Below are 26597 nucleotides of genomic sequence, written 5' to 3' on the forward strand. Positions count from 1 at the left end.
TGCAGCCATGTGACGCTGTTGTCCATCCACACAGATTTAAGGAAAACCTGCAAAGTTTCTCTCAGTCCAGGAAACAGAAAGATTTATTCTCCTCTTGAGTCGACTTTTTAAGGATCTTCGGCGATGGATAAATTAAAGTCAGTTCTAAGTGGTGAGGAGGCACGGAGAGATGACAGAACCATCTTAGAGGTAAAACTACACACCAGCTGTGAATCTCTACCTGAACTGTGACTTCAGCTGGGCCGTTCATTGATAATTTATTGTAGCTCCACTCATTCAGACAGTGAACGATGCCTCTACTTTAGGCTGGGGGACTCGTCTGAAGGGCTTCGTCGCCTGTTTTGTGGTGGGAGCTGCTTGTACGGTCCTGGTAAGGATCTATAATAAGTTCTTTAAAAATTTAGTGTTGCTCTCCGTAATAAGGAAGTGTGCCGGGAGAGGTGATGTGGTCTTACTGGTTCTTCTGGCTTTGAGGAATGTTGAAGATATGATGTTCATCCTTTTGACAACACCAAGTTGTGCTTTAAAGAGCCAGCTGCAGCTTGAAACAGTTTCCCAGACATGGATTAAACCTACTCCTAGTGTTAAAGAAAAATCCAAGAAATAATCTAAAACTATGCTCATCCATGGCTGCAAAACTGAGATTCACCTCCCATTCTTTCATTTATTTATTTTGGCGGGACAGTGCATATTAATGAACATACAATCTCATAATAGTTTACAGAAGGTTGCAGTAAATACACCAGATTTAGCACAAAGCTGATTTCCATCCATAGTCCCACACATAAAATTAAAAAATACAGTGTTACAGACATTTAAAAAACAATATAGTAAAACAAAGACAAATTAAAACTGACATGGTTGAACTTGCCCTAAAGTGCTATTGATTTAGAAAAGTCCTATCATGAAGTGCACATCATAAAAGAGCCCATTTTTAAAATGCCTGAATTCCTCAATGTTCACACATTTGATTGGCAATCAGACATGTTTTATACTGTCTCTTAAAACTGACAAAAGTGGAGCTTTCTCTGATAGCTATAGGTAAAGTATTCCAGTTTGTGCAGCCTTTGGGAGGACTTTCTAAATCTTACTTCACAGAGTACCCCCTGGCGCCTTTCCTTGTGCTACTAATACCATTTTTCTTTTTGGCAAAATCCCCCAGGGGCGGTGGCGCCATATCATTCACAGACTTGTACATTTAAAAAGGCACTTTTAGATGATTTGAAACTCTCAAAGCTTAGAAATCGATATTTCTTTAAGATTTCATAATAAAAAATGACTGCAGCTTTTTGCCAAACACCTTAATGGCTTTTTTTATAAAGCTCTTCTATAGGTTTCAGATCAGTGACACTGCCAAATGACCAGTTTATGAAGGAATATTTAATGTGAGAAAGGATCATGTGATGGAGGTAGGATTTATCAGCTTCTGTTATTTTTAGAGCCTGAATTTGTTTAAAATTTTCAGGTGAAATTTTATTGTATTGGTTATCTTTTTGATGTGTTTTTTTAAAATTGGGGTTGGAATCCCAACACAAGTTATCATCTCCAATTCTTCCCCACCCAGCAACACAGAAAATCTGCTTTGTGTCACTGGTCGCTTGGTCAGCCTTCCACAGTCAGATTTTTCAGTTTTATGCTTCACTGATTTTTGATGAACATCATAAAAACTGTTTTTTGTGTTAAGCATGAGACAGTTCAGTCTTAACCAGTCTTGTATCTTGGATAAGGCATTTAAGAGTTTTGCAGCATTTGTCACTGCATCCTTTCCCTGAGTGAAGATCACCTTCATGTGTGTCTTTCAGGGAGTCTGTGTGTTGTTCATCCCCAGGATCGGTCTCACTCTCTTCATCGTCTTTTACACTTTTGGAAACATTTGTGCTCTGTGCAGGTCAGTGTCAACAATACCCTGCAAAGAGTTAAATCAAAACTCATGTCAAAGCAGTTTTTGATGGGTTTTGTTTCCAACATATATATGCTGTATTTATAAGTGACGTGTGCAGTATATACACATTGAATACAGACTTTTAAAGTTTTAATTTATTCTGTCCAATAGCACAATGTTTCTGATGGGCCCAGTGAAGCAGCTGAAAAGGATGTGTGACAAAACAAGAGCGCTGGCCACCACAATTATGCTTGTAAGTGCACAAAAATCTAATTCTGTCATTCAGATCTGCATTTGACCCGCAGACGTCTCAGAGCACATTAACAAGGAAGCCATAATGGAAACTTGGAATTTCATGTTCCTTGTTTAGAATCCGTTTTTGTTGCTGAGCAAGTTTTCTCCTATGAGGAGTCTGACGTAGTGTTTTGGTGCATAAGAGTAAAAACTAGCATGTAGATTGTTTTTAAAAAGGATTTAAAGATTTTTGAAAAAGCAAGCATTACAAGTTAAAGTCAGCAGCAAGTGTAGCAAATCCAAGTCACCATAAAAGAAATTTTAAAAAAATAACAGCAGAAAAAATTAAATTGGCCATTATTTCCTCTATGTAGTGTAACGTACTCGTGTATGGGAAAATAAATCAAAATGAAAATGCATAATAAAATTATATGTGGACTGTATTGAGTGAGAAGTTGATTAATTTCACTACAGTTAGAATTACATACAAATCAAGGTCTGTCTTACATTTATCATAACACAGTTGAGTAAAGGTGAATAACAGTGAATTTACTCACTAGAATGTTTTTATACATAGTTCCAGAATAAATTTTTCTTTCAGTCTGATACTAAACTTAATCTACGTCTAGGAACCTAGTCCTAAAAGTACAGTATAAAGACATGTTAGATATGGAGGGACAAAAAACAAAACAAAATTCAATAGAATAAATTATGGAATTAATTATGAAATGTAAAAAAAGAAGTCCCATTACAAAAACATCAACAAACTGTGAAAACGTGGCAGCAAGGGTTCCAGAAAAAAACTAAATACTATAATGGTGAAAAAAAATCATTATTGTGAATATCTGCATCTATATTTCTCTATTCTTAAAACATATGATGCCAAAGATGCTGATCATGAGCAGCAGTGTGAGGACTGCACTAATATTAGCCTAAATATGTTAAAACCATGACATGGGAGAGGAAGACACTCTGAATATAGAAAACAGAGAATACAGATTAAAAGAATATATGGCCTTTCTAAACATGATTCTCTTTATTTAGTCCCAGTGATGAATGCCCATCAGTCAGTGTCCATTTTTAGAGTCTGTTCTGTTGACTATTTCTGTCCCATCATTTCTTCCAGACTTGTCTCGTGTTGACTCTCTGTGCAGCTTTCTGGGTGAGTGATCTGTGCTTACTTTTGACTCTTTTTTTTTGTATTTGTGCCAAATTTGTAGAATAAATTAACTTCACTCTTTAATAATTTGATTTTCTACAGTGGAAGAACTTTGGACTTGCTTTGTTATTTGTCATCTTGCAGGTCTTGTCATTTTCCTGGTGAGTCATTGTTCTTGAATTTTAACCAAAATTTGGGAAATTACTGTTAATTTGCAATTTAAAATGTGTTTTGTCTGCAGGTACAGTCTGTCGTACATCCCCTGTGTGAGGTTTGTAATATTTGCACCATTTATTCAAATTATCTGCAGAAATGTTCAGCATCAAAGAGTCCTTCAAAGCCTGTTTGATTTATGTGATGTGCTTTGCAGGGAGGCGATCATGCGGATGGTGGCGGTCTGCATGAAATGAGCCCAGAGTTTGAGATGAAGTTTGAGGCTGGATGAAGTGTTTTTAAAAGAAAGAGGCAGTTCTCTTACTGAAGTCACTGAAACAGCTTCTGTGTGGTTTTACTCCAGAGAGTCTATGACTCTTCTTCTGCACAACTGTCCTGTTTATAGGTGAAAAAGATTAATTTTACCTCCAGTGATGTTTACTGGTTTAAGCTTCATTAATTGAGCTGATTGATTTTTGGTTCTGAATCTACTGATCACTTCAGTTTAAGCCAGTTTGAATGATTGTGGGCTTTGTTTGTAATATGTGTAAATATCTGCAATAAAATGACATTTTAAAGGTTTTGTAAATAAATCTTCATTATTTTGTCACTGAGAGGATAAATGTAAAATGATAAACGTGAGTCTTCTGATGTTAGATTGGAATAATATTCATGTAAAACACAAATAGTTTGGCTTTAATCAATAATCAGGTGGGTGTTCTTGGGATCTTCACTGACTTGTATGTGAAATTATTTGGTCACATGAGGATTAATGTAAATATCTTAAATTTGCTGACAATAATTAGAAAAGTAATTTTGTTTCAGGTCTCCAGATTTAAGTTCTGTAAGTTTTCATCAATCTTTTAAGAAATATTAAAGGTTTTAAAATTATCAAATCCATTTAAATAAACCCGTTAAGCACATATATTACATATAGATAATTTTAATACTAAAATTTGTAAAGGTTTTTACTATTATTTTTAAGCCCCAGAAGTACGCGCGCCTTTCCTGAGGTCATGTGACCAAACCAGGAAGTAAATGCACGGTAACAACACGGAGTAAAGTGTCACTTGTCTGTACATGTCAGCGCTGCTTTAAAGCGAACTTTACGTTACATCTAGTCCTGTTGGTTTGAAAATATGACAGACATTTTAACAAAAATAAAAACCAGCGTAGCAGAGAAGAAGAAGACGCCCGTTGTCCCGAGCGACCTGCAGAAATGGGGTTTAAAAGGTACGAAGGCTTTTTAACTCAGCCAAGTTATCACAAGTAGTCACAAAGTACACTCATTCATTGTTTAATGGAGTCAACTACGCTAGTTAGCTGCTACCAGTTAGCGTTTTGAACAACTTTGGTAAAGTTTTAAACTCTGAACGGCTCCCCTGCTCGTTTTTATTCACATAGTTATGATCATATAATAATAATGTCGCCTATAAACGAGTCCCAGCTGAGCTGTTACCTCCTCCTCACAGGGATCCAGCTGAGGCCCTACCAGCTGGATGGTGTCCAGTGGTTAACTCAATGTCTGAACAACCAGCAGGGATGCATCCTGGGAGATGAGATGGGTTTGGGAAAAACCTGTCAGGTGTGTGACCCTTCAGTTAGTCATGATGCATGATCACAACTCAGCAAAAACATGTAAACTCAGCATGAAAATGGTCTTCTTTTGTGACTCAGAGAAAAAGTTTTAAGATCTCATTTCTGTCTTCATAGTTGGAAAAGTGTTAAATGTAACCAGTTGTGCAAAGAAAAATTTTAAGCTGTTGAACTGCCGACATATTCTGAGTTAATCCAGGTGTGGCTATCAGATAATGGGACCAGTCCAGACACTCCTTTGACTATGACTATAAAAGTCCACTTTAAAGTGCAGCTTTAATAATATTACACAACACCACAGATGACAAGAGAAAGGTGAGAACGTGCTGTTTGCATTCAGGAGGCTGACAGGTTGATTTGGACTGTAGACGGGCCACAACTTCACCATCTGTCATGTAAAAAAATGATTTCAGACAGATGACGCATGATGCTCTGGAGTTCTGTGTCTAATGACTTGATTTTGTCCCCTAAAATGTCCACCAATCAAGTATTTTGAATGCTAGTGCATAAAGTTCCAAAGGAAATTTTTCATTTTTGGGAGGGATTTAATATTTTTTTAATGCAGATGCACGAATGTACAAAATCGCCCAGATCATTCTAAAATATGTTGTTCTTGTCAAGCCGAGTAATTAAAGATGTCACAGTAATATATATATATATATATATATGTATATATATGTATAATAGAAGAACTAAATATTACATTGTCAGTTTTTCCACTGCGTACATTATGTCTGTCTTATGTCTGCTATTTTTTTAAATATTTGGTCTTACAGGGTTAGATGCCTTGACTTTTAATCTAACCGAGTCATCATTTATGAAAATATTTGCACCAAGGTGTGCATTGGTGTTCCTGTTGGTTGCATTATCAGCTGTGAAAACTACACTGCGCAAAAAAATTAAAGGAACACTTTTTAATCTAAGGTTTGCATCAAGTTAGTCAAACATGTGGAATACTGATCGGGTCAAGTAAGTAACAGAGGGGGTTTTTAGTCAGTTTCAGCTGTTTTGGTGTTCATGAAATTAACAACAGATGCACTAGAGGGGTAACAATGAGACAACCCCCAAAACAAGAATGAGTTTACAGGTGAAGGCCACTGACATTTTTTTTTTCCTTTCTAATGTTTACAGACTGTTTTTCACTAGTTTTGCATTTGGCTAGGGTCAGAGTCACTTCTGGTAGCATGAGGCGATACCTGGACCCTACAGAGGTTCCACAGACAGTCCAACTCCTCCAGGATGGCACATCAGTGTGTGCCATTGCCAGAAGGTTTGCTGTGTCTCCCAGCACATTCTCAACAGCATGGAGGAGATTCCAGGAGACAGGCAGTTAGTCTGGCAGAGCTTGACAGGGCTGTCGAAGGTCCTCAACCCATCAACAGGACAGGTATCTGCTCCTTTGTGCAAGGAGGAACAGGATGAGCACTGCAATAGCTCTACAAAATGAGCTCCAGCAGACCACTGGTGTGAATGTCTCTGACCGAACAATCAGAAAGAGATGTAATGAGAGTGGTCGGAGGGCTCACCGTCCTCTAGTGGGCCCTGTGCTCGCTGACTGGCACCGTGGAGCTCGGTGGACATTTGCCATAGAACACAGGAATTGGCAGGTCCACCACTGGTGCCCTGTGCTTTTCACAGATGAGAGCAGGTTCACCCTGAGCACATGTGACAGGCATGAAAGGGTCTGGAGAAGCCGTGGAGAACGTTATGCTGCCTGTAACATTGTTCAGCATGCCCAGTCTTATGTGGTAAGAGAACTCACGCAGTTCCTGGAGAATGAAGGAACTGATACCATTAGCTGGCCCCCATGCTCACCTGACCTGAATCCAATAGAACACCTTTGGAACATTATGTTTTGTTCCATCTGACACCATCAGGTTGCTCCTCAGACTGTCCAGGAGCTCAGTGATGCCCTGGTCCAGTTCTGGCAGGAGATACCCCAGGACACCATCCGTCGTCTCATTCAGAGCTTGTTCCGACATCGTCAGGCTGCATACAAGCACATGGAGACCATACAAACTACTGAATACCATTCTGAGTTGCTGCCAACGAATTTCAGCAAGATGGACTTGCCTGCCACATCAGTTTTTCACTTTGACTTTGGGGTGTCTTGAATTTAGCCCTCCAGGGGGTTGATAATTTTCATTTCCATCAAACAGTGTAGCATCTTTTCATACCTAACACATTATCCAGTCCATATCAATGAAAATATCCAGTTTGTTTTTTCCCCACATTGAAATATGTGTTTTCAAAGTGTTCCTTTAATTTTTTGAGCAGTGTATTTTACTACACATCAGGAGCATAATTTAAGCAAATCCTGTCGAGTACAGATCACCTGATGTTTCATGCAGCTGCGGCAGTGTTTTTTTTACTGCAAATTGTCATATACTGAGTTACTACTGCATAATTTTTAATTCATGCTCAATGAAAGGCAGTGGTTTCTGTCCCCTCAGACGATCTCTCTGCTGGTGTACATGTCGGGGGCTCTCGGGAAGAAAGGTCCATTTTTGGTCCTGAGTCCACTTTCTGTCATGGAGAACTGGAGGAAAGAGCTGGAATGGTACGCTCACTTTCACTGACTTTACATAATCAATTTGCTAATCTGCTGGTAGCACCATCTGCTAACGATTTATAAAATACCCTGACCTCTGTGTCACTTTTTCCAGCTTTGCTCCCTCTCTGGTTGTGCTCTGCTACAAAGGAGACAAAGACCGACGGGCTGAGATTCAGAGAGAAACGAACAGTCAGGACTTCAACGTTCTGCTCACCACATATGAGGTTTATGCTGTTTAGTGGAAACAAAGTGACATGAAGTTAAATCTGTGCTGAAACTGTAGTGTTAATTTTTACATTTTGTCATTTCCAGCTGTGTCTCAAAGATGCTTCGTTCTTAAAGCGGTGAGTTTGAATATTTTAGTCAGAGCAGGACTTTGAAAGGAGGTTTGAGTGAGTAACTGAAAGGGGCATTAAGTCGAGAAAATACTGCATTAACGTGTCGTAGGTGGACATGAATGAAATGATGCCTAATGTAGAAAAAGTGTATTGATCTAAAATGTGGTACTTCACCTTTAATTCCCAGTTTCCAGGTAATCATCACTTCTCCCTTCTGCTCCTCAGGTGGAAGTGGAAGGTGCTTGTAGTAGATGAAGCTCACAGGCTGAAGAATCAGAACTCGCTGTTACACAAAACCTTGACAGAGGTACTGAGCTGCAGCTGGTTTGTTTCTCACTGTACCATCATTGATAGGCCTTAATTGTGCCTCTTTGTGTATTTGTCGTGTAGTTCTCAGTCGGTTTCAGAGTCCTGCTCACTGGGACTCCCATCCAGAACAACCTGCAGGAGCTCTACTCCCTGCTGAGCTTCATTCAGCCCAGCCTCTTCACAGCAGACGACGTGGAAAGCTTCGTTAACTCTTATTCCAATGTGCAAAATCAACCTGCTCTGGGTAGGATGCATGAATATCACATAACAGAATGTAGTTTAGATTTAGTTGTGTTTGTGCATCAGTTCTGTTTAGCATTCTAAAATATCAGATTCACTTTAATGTTGAATCTTTTTTGATTTGATTTAAGTTTTTGTTTCCTTTAAACTGTCTTTGTTTCTTCCAGTAATGTCGTTTTTACCTCTTGATCTTTCATTCACCATGTTGTGCTTTAAGCGGTCTTTTAAATCTAATGACTTTATGACATGTCTGTGTTATCTTGTTGCCTTTGTGAAACATTTTGCAACTTTGATTTTGAAGCTGTTTATTTCTTTAATATGTAAGTACCACTAAAAGTGACTCATGGTGTACTGTGCTCATCTTGTCAAACTGCTAATTTAGTCACCGCTGACTTGCTGCATCTGACTTCTTTCTGTTTACAGCCGCTGAGCTCCAGAGCGTCCTCGAGCCTTTCCTGCTTCGCAGAGTGAAGTCAGAGGTTGCTGTCGATCTGCCTAAGAAGACGGAGCTGGTCGTGTATCACGGCATGTCGGCTCTGCAGAAGAAATACTACAAAGCAGTTCTGACGAAGGACCTGGGTGAGAGTCATGCACTGTGGTGTGTTCAGACTATCAGAAAGCTGTTTAAGTGAAGAATACATCATCATGAACTCAAAATCTGCTTTCAGAGGCTTTTGGAAACGAACAAGGCAGCAAGACCCGACTGCTGAACATCTTGATGAACCTGAGAAAGTGTGTTGATCACCCGTATCTGTTTGATGGTGAGATATGCTCAACAATAAGTAGCTAGTCTTAGTTATTGCAGATGGGATAAAGAAGCATGTGATGGCCTAGTTGATATAGAACATTTAGTAGTTTCACTTAAGTGCATGAGATGAAAACTGCCTTGAAAGCACAGGACGAAAACACAAAGTTCAATTGTATAAACAAACTCAGTTCAAATCAAAGCTGATTTTTCTTGCTGTCTTTATTACTCCGCCAAGGAGTGGTGGAGTTATGGGACGATCGGCGTGCATTTGTCTGTCAATCTGTCTGTATCAAACATTACTCAAAATCGGAACAACAGATTTGGATGAAATTTTCAGGGAAGGTCAGAAATGCCACAAGGACCAAGTGATTAAATTTTAGCATTGATGCGGTTTATAATCACGGATTTGTTAAAGATTTCCCATTGCGAGATATAGCTGCTGGCATGGCATTGCTGTAACCATGATGTGAACACTGTGTCTGGTACCCGCTGACCATCACATGATTGTGATCCTGCCACAAATTGACGGTGATTTATCCATTGGAAATCATACAAGGAACAAATGATTAAACTGTGGGATGTTTCTGTTTCATCAATTCCTGCCACCCGCTAAATCTTTAGGTCACGCAATGAAGCAAACCCCAGCCAGACAATGGTGAAGCTCCTGATGTTTCACAAAGCCTTTATTTATGTTCAGCCCTCTGTCCTTCACTCCTTTCTTGTCCCCAGCTAGCTGCCTACAAATTTAGAAACATCCTTTGCTAGACCACAACAGCGTGGAACCGTTTTCTTTCATCTTTATCATCTTAAAATCACACGAATTAACTAAAATGTCTAATAGGATAAAATCTTGAATTGATGGAATTTTCTACCCGAAACATCATTCTAAAATTCTATGAAACACCTCTCTGTCCATTACTCAACGTTTCTACTATTACTGAGTAAAGACGGGGAGATTGTGATGATCTTTCACATAAATTGGTGACAGTAATCTTGGCTGGGTACCTTGAAACTGTGGGGAATGTTTAAATGTTCTGTGCAGACAGGTTGTAGATGCATGTGAAGCATCCCTGTTTTAGAATTTGTAGCTTCTTTGCAGCAGGATCCAAATTTAAAGCAGTTTTTACAGTTATGGGTACATCTTTGTGTTCACCAGAATGAACTGTATTGGCCAGTCACATGCAGTGAGTGTGACTGTATTTTCGTTTCTCCAGGTGTGGAGCCGGAGCCCTTTGAGATGGGGGAGCATCTGGTTGAAGCCAGTGGAAAACTTTTCCTCCTGGACAGCATGCTGGCCTTCCTGCACAAAGGGTTGGAAGGCTTACTGGTTATTTGGCTCCACCTGGTGGCAGCTCTGACTCACTGCCACATCACTGTAGTGGTTTAGTCACTGTGACACCTTCTGAACTTGATGCTCACACAATTTACTGATGATCACTGTAGTTGTCATATTTTAAACATGCCTCCTTACATAGAGTCTTACCTTCTTTCTCTTCATGTCTGCGGTTAAAGGGGCCATCGGGTCCTGCTGTTCTCTCAGATGACGAGGATGTTGGATATTCTTCAGGACTGCATGGAGTACAGAGGTGAATGAGGGTGAACAAGGGTTGACTTTGACATGTGAGCTAAATTTACCACATGTTTAATCTACAAACATTGTGATAAGAGCTTTAAATTCTACAGTTCTCTGCTATACTATTTATTATTGTACCACCTAATGGCAAAATCACAACATATGTTTCATTCTTAGCCATAAATATGTCCTAAATTGAGCTTTTGTGTTTAGGTTACAGCTATGAACGCCTGGATGGATCGGTCCGAGGGGAGGAACGAAATCTAGCGGTGAAGAACTTCAGCAGCAAAGACATCTTTGTTTTTCTTCTCAGCACTAAAGCAGGTGAGTGAAACCTTGACAAGTGCACAGGAGGCAAAGTTGTGTCCTTTTAAAGGTGAAACTGAACATTATCAAGTGTTGACAATGTTCAAAATGTGTCTTTTTATGTATCAGAGATGCAAAACTTTCTAAGGTTAGAAAAAAATTCAAATCTTGTTGTGGTCAATTTTTGTACACATGATAAATGTCATTATTCTTCCTCTTCAATTGGACAGCTGCAATAGTGATATCAGTTGTTATTTTGAGCATGGTGCTGGTAATCATTTATGGTGTTGCAAGGGATAGATTGCATCTTTCAAACAACACTGTGGTAAGTTTGTTGATAGCATAACAATTCTGTCTTTTCTGAGTCTGCTGTAATGCACTTGCAAATTGTATATCTGAGGCAGAGTTCATAGAATTAGTCGAGAGAGGAAAGGTGTCTGATCACATGTAGATAAGAACTGCTGCAGAATGTACCACTGGTGTCATAAAGCCCAGCAGCTTTTCTTTTTTTTTGTGCAGTGTGTGTGAAAGTAGGGAGAAAAAAAGCTCATTTCCTGCCAAAGCTTATCATTTTCTGTGAACTATTTACATGCACCAGCCCACCTGTCGGATGTTGCTCATAAAAAGATGCAAAAATGAAATGTTCAGCTTCTGATACTCTGTTTTCACAGGGGGCGTGGGACTGAACCTCACAGCTGCTGACACTGTCATCTTTGTGGACAGCGACTTCAACCCTCAGAATGACCTGCAGGCTGCTGCACGTTGCCATCGGATCGGCCAGAACAGGTGAGAAATTACACCCCAAAGTGAAGATCAAATTTTTTAACCTGTAAACACGTCAATATTGTGTTGTTTTTTTTAGATGTGCTGGAATATTATGAGTGAAACAAGCAGTCATCACCACAACAGATCAGTCCTACCATGAAACTACGGTATACTGATGACAATTTAAATAAACACGCTCCGCTTAAAACATCCCCCGCCTTATATATAGTACCTGTAAGTGCAAGAAATAGTAATATATACTGGACAATACACCTACAAAATGATACATCTTCACTACAATAAAAAAAAACAGTCAGGTCAAGGTCATACACCCTAAAAGGCAGATCTACTTTAGCAACAGGCTTAGTGTGCGCAATATGAATGAAATCCCTCGAGTAGTTTCTGAGCTATGATCCAGAAACCAAAAAATATTTGAAGTGCCTCACTATGACCTTGAAAATCAGGTCAAGGTCATGCACCCCAAAAGGCACATCTATACTATATAGAGATGGCCTGGATGCAATATGAATGAAATCCCTCAACTAGTTTCTGTGCCTACGGGATAATAAAAACGCAGATTCAGAGTCAGACTTTCAGGATTTTATGTTACAAACTGAAGAAATCAGTCTTATCAGCCTGCAGAGTGGAGCTTTCTGTGTAATTCTTCTTCTTCAGAGTTGGTTTCCAGTTTGAACATGTATGGCTGAATAACTCCAATGTTACAACCTGCCATTATTCATGCAAATATGCAGATTTTATCCCATTTTTATTTTCTATTCAGCTCCAACTAACGCTTACTACATTAACATCACCGCATTATAAACTAGTCTCATGAAATTTGAAATATTAGTTGTTGAATAGGCCAGAAAAGCTCGAACAAAACAAGCTAATAATCATTATGGGAACTGGGTTTTGCACTTTAAACTGAACTAAAACTGTAGCTTTGTCTGCCTCTACTGCATTGATATTAACCAGTCTTTATTTTTTTTAATTCTGTCTCTCTCAAATCAGCCAAACTTTAACAGGAGTGCAGTATGAAGCTGTAATCTTTGATTGACTCTACTTTATTACAGGCCTGTGAAAGTGATCCGCCTCCTGGCAAGAGACACTGTGGAGGAAATCATGTACTCTCGTGCTGTATCCAAGCTGCAGCTCACAAATACCGTTATTGAAGAAGGACGCTTCTCTTTAATGGACCAAGCTCAGTCAGCTGCTGCAGGACTGCAGGTCTGTGAACTCAACACCATCTTCTACAGGATAGTCTTTGAATCCTGCCATCCCTAGTCTCTGTGTGTGTCTCCACTTTAATTTGTGAAATTGTGTTTTTATTCCATAAAGAAGTCAGCAGATACACAGTTTCTTTCAAACGTACACTGCAAACTGTTTTTCAGTTTTGTAAACAAACAGACATATGGAATGAGTATATAAAGATAATACAAAATAGAACGTATACATTCACACCAGGAAAAGAGAAAAACAGACAAAACAAAAGAAGACAAAAAACAAACAAAAAAAACCCTGTGTAGCAGAGAACCAGGGGTGTCATATTACAACTTGTATTATGTAATTTAAAGTCTGATCTATACGGGCTGATAAACTCAATCCAACCATTCCAACTTTTCTCAAACATATCTGTTTTGAGTCTCAGAGCAAATGTTAATTTCTCCATTACATAAATATCACACACCACATTGAACCAGCCTTCTGTCAAGGGTGGGTCCTGACTTAGAAATTTTTTGCTGTAACCAGCAAAATTCTCCACTTCATTTTCAAACTTCTTCAGTTACCTCTCTTTTCATGTTTCCTGTTCTGCACAGCTCAGTGAGATCTTGAAGTTCGGGATCGATAAGCTGTTGTCGTCAGATGAAAGCTCCATACAGGATGTGAAACTGGAGAAGATCCTCGGTCCATCACGTGACAGTGAGTGGGTAGAGGACGAGGACTGCACCCCTCTGATGGAAGAGGACGAAGAGGAGGAGGATGAAGCTGATGTGCAAAGTATGTTTACATTCAGTCTTTGTTTTAAAATCAACAGCAGGTCAACATCTTCGAATTAAATCTCATAACTTGGTTAGAATGCAACTGAGAGTCGTACTATGAAGCTAGATTAGTGGGTTACAGACGAATGTTGAGTTTAAAGCCACAGTTTTCAATGTTCCACTTGTTCACCAAATAATTTCCTGATGATTCTCTGAGTGATACAGATGCTCAGCGAAAGGACCGTATTATATCTGCAAACCTGTTGTGCAGCACGTTAGTAGCACCACTGAACAAAACTGTACAGTTGCAGCAAACAAAAAACCTAATTTGCTGCCAAGTTTGTTTTACACAGCTGTTACTGCAGCTAATAGAACACAGATCAGAAAATCAAAGAAATTTCGCTTTGATTTGGATGAAAATTAAAATGATTTTCACTCATTCTTCATTATGGGACAGTGTTGGACCTAAATGCAGTCAGTCTAATGTTTAAGGTTTTTAATGTGCAGTTGTCATGTTAGAAATAATCACCTGCATTTAGAGTTCAATTTTCTACCAGCAGTCCTCTCTTGCATCATCTGCAGTCACAAAGCTTTTTGCTGTCATGCATAACCATCTGTTCCTCTTGAAGCAGGCGACACACAGTCGCTCCATTTTCTCCGGAAGACGCCCCCTTTTAACCCAAAAAACCTGCCTGGTTAACAAAAAATAGGCTGATAACCTCCATCGTGATGCTCGTTATCTGTCTGGGGTTTTAGATGTCTTACTATGTCACACTTGCTACACCCTTCAGGTGTGATCTGTTGCTAAACAGGTTGTTCCTGCATATAAACATCTTGCTTTTGATTTCGGTTCTCAGTCTGCAAACTTAACCACACATGAAAGCAGAAACACCACCAGCAAAACCAGATTTCTTCTACTGTGCTCATATTTGCCTCCACAAGTATCAAAGAAAAGCGAGCAGATGTGTTAATGCAGACTTCTCCTGCTACTCATCAGGCTGGAAACGGTTTTAACTGTCAGTATAGCTTCATCTGCTTGTGATGATGAACTCTACTCACCGTCACGTTGTTCCCTCCTTTAGACCACATGTACTTCTTTGAGGGGAAGGACTACAGTAAGGACCCCAGCTCTGAAGACCAGAAGAGCTTTGACCGGTTGTTGGAGGAGCAGCTGGCCGAATTTCAGAAATCTGCAGGAGAGGGCCGAGCTCTACGGCACAAAGCTGGAGTACGATTCTGCCACTTTGACTTACAAATATGTTGGAAATGTGGTCAAATTTGACAACACTGAATACATTCATCATCCTAATAGACATAAAACATTCATCCTCATTGTCTTACAGTCTTTGGACTTAAATGTAGCAAACACAGTTAACTTTTGTGTAGTTTATTTTCTTTCACTTTTTGTCACGAGATGGCATGGCACTCAGCCAGGTAAACAGTATCTATTCAGGGCATGATGGCTGAGGTGAAAACCACAAAATCAGGTCATGTGTTAACACTTGTAGTTTGGGTTGGAATCAAAGAGCCATTATTGCCTCTTCAAGTTTTAGAAGAAAAACATCTCAGCCAGTTTCAGGCAGGCAGAGATTAGTTTCATGGAAGTTAATTTTGTTACACAGAAATGAAATTTTAGGGTTTGATAAATAACAACAGAGGTACAAAGAAGAATCAGTGTAGCTCTGAAAGTGGTTTTGTATCTCTGTTTCTCCACAGGTTTCACTCTCAGTGGCTCTTGGTGTTCCAACGAGGAAGAGGAAACCTCTGACTGAAGCTGAGCTGGAGCTGAGGAGGCAGAGGAGGGAGGAGGCTGCAGCCAAGAGAGCCAAACTTCAGGAGGACTTAAAGAAGAAGCAGCAGGAGCAGAAATACAAGAAAAAGTAAAGAAATATCAGTAGATACACTCAGGCATCTTTAGCATAGACAGTTTTCCTTTTTTGTGGTGGTTCATTTGGTGTGTTTATCACCCAGGATGGCGTGGTGGGAGTCCTGCGGCTACAGGTCGCGGTGCCTGCAGTCTGTGGACAGCGAGGAAGAGGAGGAAGAGGAAGATGACAGCAGCATATGCTCCACAGACTCTGACAGCACCGATATCCACTATGTTCTTGGGGATGTTACTCATCCACACACTGCTCAGGGAGATGCTATCATTGTCCACTGTGTCGGTACGACTTCCATAGAAACGAGCCGCTTTGTGTCACAGACTGATAAACAGAAACGCCTCTTCAGTGCATCTTCCTCTGCATGTTGTATTTATCACAGTGCTGTTTACCGTGCAGATGACTCAGGCCGGTGGGGCCGAGGAGGCTTGTTTACGGCGCTGGAGGTGAGATCCGATGAACCACGAAAGCAGTACGAGTTGGCTGGCAAGATGAAAGGTGCAATTAGTCACGATTGCAGGGAAAATAAACCTCACCTGTGGGGTGTGGTTGAAAGCAATAAATTATAAACTGAAAGTGTGGACATAATATTTGTTTCAGATTTGGACCTCGGAAATGTGCTGCTTTTCCCCATCGACGACAAACAGTCCAGACTGAGCGGCCAAGATCAAGTAGGTCCTGTGAAATCCCTGGACGTGCAGCTGCCTTTTTCACCAAAGAAGACTAAAAACTCAGAAGCATTTCATTTGTTGAACTCTCACATGTGCTAATTATTAGTAATCTAGGAGACAATGACTGAAAAATCAAAATCTTGATGTTTAAAATTTAGAATAATGCAAATACCAGTTTTACATATGTTTATTTAATAGAAAACTTTTCAACATTTATCCAGCACTGTCATTAGACTATTGCTTGTGCTGACTATGTGGTGACTAGAGATGCATCAGAGTCAAATAAATCATTTTTAATTTATCTATTTAAGAAAAAATCAGCAAAAACAATGATGAAAAATGCGGAATATCAGATTAGATGATCCAATAGGCTGGTATTTGATTGATCCCTACCTTATAAGGTGAAAACAGTGTGCATCATATTATGGTTCAACTAGTGTCTGCCATCATAGATAACAGAAAATGTAAATACCTGGCACTTTCATGTGTGTGCTCTTCTATTTCCAGGTAAAATGGTTTATTTGATTCAGAAATATACCAATGACATTTAAGATAGAGTGGGAGGATTCCACCCGTATTTGAGCCGGTGGGTGTTTCGAGGTTAAATTCAATCTGCAGACGTAAGCGCTTTTTCCTTTCAGGTCACACCTCTTTAATGAGATTCTTCTCTGCAGTAATCGTGACCAACAGTGTGATGCACATGCTTTGGGTTTTTGAGTGGTGGCAGAATTTCAAAGCTGCAACCGAACAAAAGTGTGACCATGATTAGAGACCACCTTAACCTGCTTCCACCTCCTTCCTGTCGCCTCAGTTGGCCCTGATCGTGGCGCAGCAACGAGACAAAGCCAACAACCTCTCTGGGATCTTTCTGACTGCCCTGGATGAAGGTCTGAAGAAGATTTATGCTGCAGCCAAAAGAAACAAGGGTAGAATCAAGCTCTTAATATTCAAGCTATTCCATGTATTAGTAGGTTTGTTTTTAGTGCTATGAGTTACAGTAACACATACTGATGGTGTGTGATAATAGAATGAAAGGTGGGGCAACTTGAAAGCAGCGTGTAATGACTGTGCAGCATTCTTTGTATTATCTTTTTGGCATCGCTGTGTGTTTGCCCAGACAAATTCTAGCGAAAGCATTTACCAAGGAACAACACATGAGACAGGAATTTAAATCCCCTCCAGCTTTTGTACACAACAGATGAACTAATAACAATTTCACAGTTTTATGCCATTGACAAAAAACTTCACACTTTTGCAGCAGTTACAACAATTGCCCCAACTTCTCACAATTACATAAAAAATATTCACTGCAACATTGAAGTTGCAGATGCTCATAGGAAACTCTCAGCTCCAGCCCTCACAGATAAAATCACTTGTTTTCAGCCTTCAGTCTGACATTAAAGCACATATTTCACTCTTTTCACAGTCATTTCTCATCACACTTGTCTGAGCTGCTGTGCTGCAGTAATCAAGTGGAGACTAGAAGCTTCTCTGTGCATAGCTGTCCAGCTAGCATCTACCTTAGCATGCATGTGAGCTGATTAGGGAGCATGGGTACATTATAGTGTTTATCAATAAGAAGGGGTTCAGTTAGTGAGACAATTTAAGTGCAGTTTTACTTATGTTTGACCTCTAAGAGATTTAATGAGTTCAGGTCAAGCCTACGTTCAGTCTAATTTCGAGGCAAAGATGAAAGTGAAAGCACTGCTCTGTTTATTGAAATGTGGAGGTGAAATATAATATTTTTTAAATCAATTAATAATCATGATCTCAGTGGTTTTAAATAATAGTGATTAGCTACGAACGTTCAGCCCTAACTGGCGCGGGTTGCAGTTAACAATAATATTATCCCCTACTCACAGTTGAATGTCTATTTTTGTCTTTTCCCCGTAAAGCAAGCGTTCATCTTCCTCGTATTGGTCACTCCACCAAAGGCTTCAACTGGTACGGCACAGAGAGGCTCATCAGGAAACATCTGGCTTCCAGAGGCATCTCCACATTCATGTATCTTTTAAAGACTTCCACTAGTAAACTTCATGCTTTTTAGCTTGCAAACATGTCAATATGGTGTTTTTAATATGCTAGAACAGCAGTCTCCAATCATTTTTGCACCATGGACCAGATTCAAGCAAGGAGATTTTCTACAGACCAGTCATCATGCATTTAACTACCAAGAAAAGCACTCAGAGAGCGCAGTGCTTCTTCAAGGCTGCTCAGTCGTTGCATGATTTCCGACGGATGAAATCTTTAAGAAAAAACTACCTTCCGCTGAGCACAGGCGTGTGCTACGCTTGTGTATGTTATGTACAGATACATTTCTGACCTTCCCTGAAAATTTCATATAAATCAGTTGTTCAAAATATTTATTTAGATTTTCTTCTGTGTTAGCATCAAATCTCTCCATTTCTTAGAAGGTCTCCAGAGGCGTTTATTTTTTATTAATTTTGGCGGCTTCATTTGACATCAAGTGCAAGAAACAAGTACAGACAGAAGCAACAGGAAGACGATTTAGTCATTTTTCAGACTAAAACACCCTGCAGACTCTGCCAGAAATAAATTATAAAATAAACCATTTTTATTCTTTGTGCAGACCGGTACCGGTCTGCAGCCCGATGGTTGGGGACCATTGTGCTAGTTATGAGTGAAATAAGCAGTCAACAAATGGCTGAACATTTCCACCTTGAAACTGCAGTGTATTGATGATAGTCTCAGAAACACAGATTCAGACTTAAAGAGTTTTTTTTTCTGTAACAAATGCAAAAAAAACAATCCTGTCAACTTGCAGAGTGAAGCTTTCTGTATCACTGTTCTTCTTCAGTATCAGTTTCCAGTTCAAACATGCTTGCAACTTGCTGTTGGGCTAGCATAGAGTAGTTTTACAGTGTTAGAGTAGGTGAGCTGGTGTGCTGGAGCTGCAGAGACTCTCAGAGCGGTCGATAAAGAGGCAGCGACTCCATAGATCTGAACATGCTAGAGGAGGAAAGAATATAGAGTACATCTAAGCTATTTGAAGGGGTTATTTTCATGGAAAGAAAACCTCTAAATATGTAACTTTTTTTTTAATCACATAAACCCTAAAAACCACCGATATCAGTTGGCTTCGTTTATCCTTAACCTGGCTGAAAGATACTATCACAGCAGAACTGTCAAGAAAACAGCTGCCCCTCAGACTTCCACCTCTGCAACCTCAACGTCCTCCCCTGAAACTCAGCCGCAGAACAAGTCGACTGATGAAACAGAAGCAGAAATCCCGGGACCCTCGACCTCGACTCAGAGCTCCGCACAGCTCCCCGCTTTCATGAATGGCATCCGGGTGTTTTTCTACAACCTGGCTGCATCAGAGAGGAAGAGGCTGGCCCGATACCTTATCACATATCCTTTATGTCGAGGTTTTTTTAAAAATCTGTCACAGCCATGTTTGTGTAAAGAGAAGAACCAGAAAAGCTGGAGAACCACAACTGTGAAATGAACACATATATTTCAGTAATTGAGGTGTAGATTTCGAGGGCAAGCAGGGGATGTGTCCATGTTTGATGTCAAAAAGTGCCACGTGTACATTTGAACAGTTCACTTCCCCAAACTAAAGATGTGTAAATCATGCCTTTATGTGTGTTAAATCAGCAGAAAAAGTATTATGTGGGAAAAACTGATCTACAGGAGAATGAATGTTAGAAATATGTATAGAATATGTGAAAGCCTTTCTGCATTATATTTCTTTATATTCTGAAAGTTGATGCAGAAAAGAGACAAACTGGTGCATAAAATACACCAGAATGCAGGAAATTAAGAGTTTGATGATCTTAATTAAGTTACTGCATCAGTATTTCACATCAGTGCTGTAAACACGATGCTGAAGACAACTAATAATTGATAATTATTTTAATTAGGAGGCGTCGAGGCTGCTTTAAGGTAAAATTTCCGCTCTATTTTCTGCATTAAGTAGAGGAGGATTAATAAGTTAAAGCAGAGATGGTGAGTTAACGTGATGTTAATTCATTTTTCCATGCAACCTGTTCGTGTACTTCCACTAATACTTTATACTTACATGTAAAACTTATATTTTTGCGGATATTTTTGAGCGGTTAACCTTTAACTTTGACTTAGCTCAGGAACTGCACTGGAAAAAATGCCACTCTCAAAACTAGAAAAAAAAACTTATTTCAAAGAACTTCTACCTGGAAATAAGTGGGAAAAAAATCTATCAATGGAACAAGTGAAACATGGTTTGGTGAGATTTCTTGAAATAAGATATAATATTTATAATATTGAGATCTTAAAATTAGCTGGAAAAACTTATTTTAGGCTATATTTTACCAGGGTTGTCAAGCTTTGGTGTCTTAACCCTCCTGTTGTCCTCATTTACAGGCACCAAAAAATATTGCTTCCTTGTCTGAAAAAAATCCAAAAATTCAGCAAAAAACTCCCCAAATTTATAAAAAATTGCAAAATCTTGAGGAAGAAAATTCCTTAAAAGTTTCCCTTAAAAGTTTTATTTAAAAAACAAATTTGGCAAGAAATAAACATTTAAAAAATAAAAAAAATGAAAATTGTAAATATTTTCAAAAAATGAGTAAAAATCTTCCAAAATATCCTTAAAAAATACCTAAAGTGATTACATATTTATCAGTAAAAGTTCTAATATTTTCATTAAGAACATTCGGAAAAAAAATTACCAGTTAATTTTTCCCCCCGAATTTTCTTAAAGAAACATTTTTTTAACATTTCTTTTTTCCACCGAAAAATGTTCAAAAATTTCCCCCAAAATTTTGAAAATGTGGAAATTTTCACAGTGAAAATATTACTTTTTTCCCACATTTTCAAACTTTAAAACAGGTTAATTCGACCCACAGGACAACACGAGGGTTAAAACAAGATAATTTTCAGATTGTTTGACTTAAAAAGATATTTAAGATGCATTGTCTTAAAACAAGTCCCTCTGTCCTGCTGAAACGTCACTTGTTAAGTGAATTTATCTTAAATCGAGTGGGATGAACAGACTTGGTAAGATTTTGAGTTTTTGCAGTGTGAGGTGAAACTGGCAGCATATCGCGTTAAAACACCGGTAATCATTTCTAAATTTGATATTCATCTGTGTACCTGTGTGGTGAAGGTAGTCAGTTACAGTTTGGTGTCAAAAATAATGCCAAGGCTCCTTAGCTGAAGTCCACTTATGATGGCGACGAGGAGGAGATCATGAGTCCGGAGGTCACACACATAGTAGCAGAAGTGGAGCACGACATCCACACACAGGTGAGCTTCACTGACACTAATCTGACATTTATTTTCCACTCTTACTCATTTGTCAGGGGTTTGAAAGGAAATTTTGACCTGATTGTAGGCAGTTAAGAGTTTCCACATCATTAACCGCCAAGTGGTAATGCAGTAATCAGTGACAGAGGAAGTATTCACATCCTTTATTTAAGTAAATGTGCTGTAATATCAGACTTTAAGCGTAGTTTTTGACAAGTAAAAGTACTGCAGTGAAAATGTTACTTAAGTATCACAAAATGTACTTTAAGTGATACAAGTAAATGTTCTTGATGTAGGGAAAGACCCCTGACTTGATGATCATTGTACTGACATTTAGTATATCATTGAAACCAAGATTTTGTCGTTGTAGTTATCTGAGGTGGTTTATTTTCTGCTCTTATCTGCAGCTAATGAGTGTTTTCAGTATGAATCAGTCTACTGATTATTTTTCTGCTTTTATCGGTTAATTGTTGCTAAATGCTGTCACAAGTTCTTCAAACTACTGATAAAATAGTTGCAGATTTTCTGTCATTTAACTGATTAACTGAATAATGCTGCACTTTCAGCAGCATCATTTTTGAGGTTCTTTTTTGTGTGTTTTTGTGCAGGTATTTGCAGTGACCGAATCTGTCAGATAAATGTAGTGAAGTCAACACGCTGCCCGGCCAAAAAAAAAGTCGCACAGTCTGATATTTTTTTGGACCACTTTTAGCTTTGACTATGGCACTCATTCTCTGTGGCATCATTTCAATAAGCTTCCACAATGCCACAGCATTTATTTCTGTCCGGAGATGCGTTAATTTTTCACCAAGATCTTATACTGATGATGGGAGAGTCGGACAAAGTCTTCTCCAGCGCATCCCAAAGATTCTCAGTGGGGCTGAGGTCTGGCCTCTGTGGAGAATGATCTATGTGTGAAAATGACGTCTCATGCTGATCCACTCATTCACCATGTGAGCCCCATGAATCCTGGAATCTTAGAACATGCCATCAGGGCAGACTAACTCCATTGATGGAAAGACCAGGGGCCTCATTTATAAAGCTTGCGTACACACAAAACAGGGCTAGAAAGTGGCGTACGCCACTTTCTACGCAAAGGTTGTGATTTATAAAAACAAACTTGGCGTGAGAATGTGCGCACCGGTTCGCCAGCCTTGATTCTTGATGCTTCCTTACGCACAAAACAGGGCGTAAATCACAAACTTTGCGTAGAAAGTGGCGTACGCTGTGTTCGTTGTGATTTCTAAAACAAACTTGGCGTGAGAATGTGCGCACCGGTGCGCCAACTTTGAGGCTTGCTTAAGCACATTTTGGAGACGGAGGGAACGGCAGTGCCGGAGGGTGAAGTGGTCAGTTGAAACCAGATTGATCTCAAACCTTTATTGTTATCACATATTAGACTTGTAGAGCCGGATAATCATAAACCCTCATTGTTGTAGATGTTCATATAGTGCGTCATTTGGCCGACGACTGTATTTGCAGAACTATGTTCCTATATTAACAGGAGCGGATTGAACGTTATTTCATTCGGTCGTTTGATCGAAGGGCCAGTCCACATCTGGGGCCGGTGCGGTGATCTTTATTAAATAATTTTGTTTACTGATCACCCGGTGCCCGTATGGCTCATCGGGGAAAGCAGAAGACCCATTTGCAGGGTTGGTCTCCAACGCAGTGGCCCGGCTTCGATTCCTGCCCGCGGCCCTTTTATGCATGTCTTCCCCCTACTCTTCTCCCCATTTCCTGTCACTCTTCACTGCAACTATCACAGTAAAAAGGCAAAAAAAGTAAAGAATTTTGTTTATTTATCCATATGCGGCCGAATGGGATGAGCGTCCAACCATTAATCAGCCCTGTACAGGCACGCAGGCACACGTTTCACACCACAACCCCCGAGTGAAAATGAATTTGTCTATATGAACCGAAAAAATGTACATTCAATCAGTTTACAAATTATTTGTACATCGGACATAATCATAGCAAATTTAGTGGCAGGGTGGCCTGGGTCAACACATGATTCATTCATCCTGATGCACAGCAGTGAAAAGACTGCCGGCCGGCGCTGCGTGAAATGCCGTGGATCAGCAGCTTATTTATATGCAGATACATTCATGAGTTACTTTGCATTGACCATTCATGGTGAAATGTGGGTGTGTTGTGGGCGGAATGTGAGGTGGATCCACCTGTGTAATCTTCCAGCTGGTGTGTGATTTATCAAGAAATTGCATGCAGCTGTGCTTACGCAAAGTTTTATAAATCAGGGGCGAAGGGCATACGCCCTTTTCGTATTTTCGGCGTACGCAAACTTTAGTATGGATCCTACGCAATGTTTTATAAATGAGGCCCCTGGTCATTCAGTGTATTCAGGTAGTCAGCTGACCTCATTCTTTGGGAACATAATGTTGCTGAACCTGACCAACCCCAGATCATAACCCTAACCCCCACAGGCTTGTAGGTACTAGACATGATGAGTGCATCACTTCATCTACCTCTGTTCTTTCCCTGATGCCCCCATCACTTTGGAACAGGGTAAATCTGGACTCATCAGACCACATTTGTTCCTGCAAGATAATGGTTCACCACTATCCATCCAGGTTTTAATAATCCGTTGGACGGTTCTTAACCTGATTTTAGTAGTTTCAGCAGTCCCTTTAGTTGTTTTCTTTGCTTGATGCAGGCCAATAATTTGACTCTTCTGAGACAGATTGACATCCTTTCCGTGACCACAGGATATGTCTTCTGACATGGTTGTTTAAGAAATAAGAAGCTCCTCACTGCATCAGGTATAAGGTTAAATAAGTTGTTGAAGCTGAAACGTATTCATCACTGCAGCAATTATCCAAAAGAAAGCTCTTACCTATTTGCTTAGATAAATACAGATGGCGACTTTTTTTGGTCAGGCAGTGTATTTCTCTGTCATTGAGTAGAAGCAGAAAGTGGCATGAAAAGAGAACACTACAAGCACCTCAGATGTACTTTGTCATATTCCACCACTGCAGTTTGTTGTATGTTTCCCTGAACCAGGAGCTGCAGGATCTGGTGCGTCAGTTCTCTCAGGCGGTTCCTGTGCAGACGGCCTGGCTGGAGTCCTGCTTCTCCAAACAGCAGCAAGTCGACACGACATCGTTCCAACATCTGCTCAGATAACAGAGTGTTTGTTTTTTAAAATCATATTTTTAAATCTTGGATTGAATGAATCACGTCTGCTGCTCAAAGATGCACTACGAACCAAATCATTTCCGTGAATGGATGATGACGCAATGGGCTGCTGTGTACACGTGTGTAAAAGGCCCCCGACTCTCCCACAGAGGAGCAAAACCCCAACCTGAAAACCACGTAGACTAGATTTGTGGTTGCTTTGTTTCTTCTCGTTTGCATCTTCAGATGTTTTTGCATCATGTGGACTTTCTTTGTGGTTATTTGTTGTCCCATTTTAATCTTCATTTCTCTCATAACATGAATTTAGTTTCTTTTTGTGGTCATTTTGCATCTCTGTTTTTTTTTTGTTCCATCCGGCATCTCTGCTGCTGTCTTGTGTGTAATTTCGACCATTTTTTGTGTCTTTGATTGTATTGCATCACATTTGGGAAATGTACGTCAGTAGGTTGATTTACATTTCTTTGTAGTTGTTTTGTAGCACAATATACTTGTCTTGTTTTGGTCCATTTGCATTTTTTTAGTGATTGTTTTGTGTGTTATTTTCATTGTTTGCATCACTTTGTTGCTATTTTGTGTCTTTTTAGTAATTTTTTTGTCGCTTTATGGTAATTTTGTGTCACAGTTTGGTGTTTTTACATTTCTTAATAGTCGTTTTGTGTATATTTTTATTAATTTTTCATCGTGTTATGGATGTTTTGACTCATGTATGATAATTTTGCATTACTTTGTTGGCATTCTGTCTCATTTAAGTCCTTTTGGATCTCTGTATGCTCATTTTGTGTCACAAAAGTCATTTTTGATTTACTTTGCTGGCTTTTTTGTTTCATTTTGTGTCTTTTCATGGTCATTTTGGGTATCGTATTTGTCATCTCTGCTGCCATTTTGTCTTATTTTGGTCTTTTTGCATCTCTTTGTGGTTGTTTTGTGTCTCCGTTCTGTCATTTTTCATCGCTGTATGGATGTTTTCTGTCACATATAAGTGCTTTTCCATCTGTTAGCAGTTGTTTTGTGTATCATTTTGGTTGTTTTGCATCTCTTTCTTGCCATTTTATCTCATTCAGATCCTTTTGCGTCTCTTAATGGTTGTTTTGTGTCTCACTTTAGTAATTTTTCTTCTCGTTATGGATGTTTTCTCTCAATATGTTGTTTTTGCATTACTTTATTGGCATTTTACATCTCTTTATGGCAGTTTTATGTTACATATCTGTCCTTTTACATCTACCAGCAATTGTTTAGTCTGCCATTTTTGTAGTTTTAGAGCTCTTTATCATCATTTTGTGTCACATTATGGCCCTCTTACATGCCATTGTTGCCTTTTATGTCTGAGTAGCCATTTTATATCTCTTCATCATGGTTTTGTGTCACGTTTCGATCCTTTTGCCTCTCCCTCTTGCAATTTGGCCCTATTGTCCTTTTGCGTCTCATTATATTGGAGTTTTTGGCATCTCCATGTTGTCATTTTGTTTCTTTACATGCCTTTTCTGGGCTAAGATCAGGGACCTCCCGGGCCGATTCCTGGTAGACATATTGGAAAATCTGCCCATAATTATTTGAAAAGCAGCTAAGAATAATTTATTTTTAAGTGAAAACAGGAGTAAGTAAACATTTATCTCTGTTGCTGTGTTGGAAGCTGATGTTGACATGTGCGGGAGTTACGACTATTGTGACATTAAACAGCAGGGTTTGAGAAATAAATCCTGTGTGTGTATGTGTGTGTGAAGGAAGTGTGGTGCGCGTGCACGCAGAGGGCGAAGAAACTCCACCTTTCGAGTTTGTTCGCGGGGCCGCGCCTCGGAGGCGCATC

At 39.5% G+C, this 26597-nt stretch overlaps 2 protein-coding genes across 2 annotated transcripts; both read left to right on the top strand.

Moving 5' to 3' along the window:
* sft2d2a (SFT2 domain containing 2a) lies at positions 1-4014 on the top strand. The gene is made up of 8 exons (XM_022200275.2): positions 1-189; positions 281-370; positions 1803-1888; positions 2054-2135; positions 3243-3278; positions 3378-3436; positions 3517-3546; positions 3646-4014. Exons 1-8 carry the CDS (start codon positions 124-126, stop codon positions 3683-3685), a joined length of 489 nt encoding a protein of 162 aa, XP_022055967.1. The 5' UTR covers positions 1-123; the 3' UTR covers positions 3686-4014.
* Positions 4015-4452: 438 nt separating this feature from the next.
* On the top strand, positions 4453-26488 carry chd1l (chromodomain helicase DNA binding protein 1-like). Its single transcript, XM_051947741.1, has 25 exons — positions 4453-4661; positions 4901-5013; positions 7478-7584; positions 7691-7802; positions 7891-7922; positions 8142-8223; positions 8307-8469; positions 8889-9044; positions 9134-9226; positions 10428-10524; positions 10726-10799; positions 11000-11110; positions 11764-11878; positions 12931-13084; positions 13675-13855; positions 14919-15064; positions 15553-15716; positions 15808-16001; positions 16116-16214; positions 16317-16387; positions 17199-17313; positions 18283-18391; positions 19514-19756; positions 21553-21637; positions 24659-26488. Exons 1-25 carry the CDS (start codon positions 4568-4570, stop codon positions 24779-24781), a joined length of 3033 nt encoding a protein of 1010 aa, XP_051803701.1. The 5' UTR covers positions 4453-4567; the 3' UTR covers positions 24782-26488.
* The last annotated feature ends 109 nt before the right edge of the window (positions 26489-26597 follow it).

The sequence above is a fragment of the Acanthochromis polyacanthus genome, chromosome 4 (assembly GCF_021347895.1).
Source record: "Acanthochromis polyacanthus isolate Apoly-LR-REF ecotype Palm Island chromosome 4, KAUST_Apoly_ChrSc, whole genome shotgun sequence".
NCBI lineage: Eukaryota > Metazoa > Chordata > Actinopteri > Pomacentridae > Acanthochromis > Acanthochromis polyacanthus.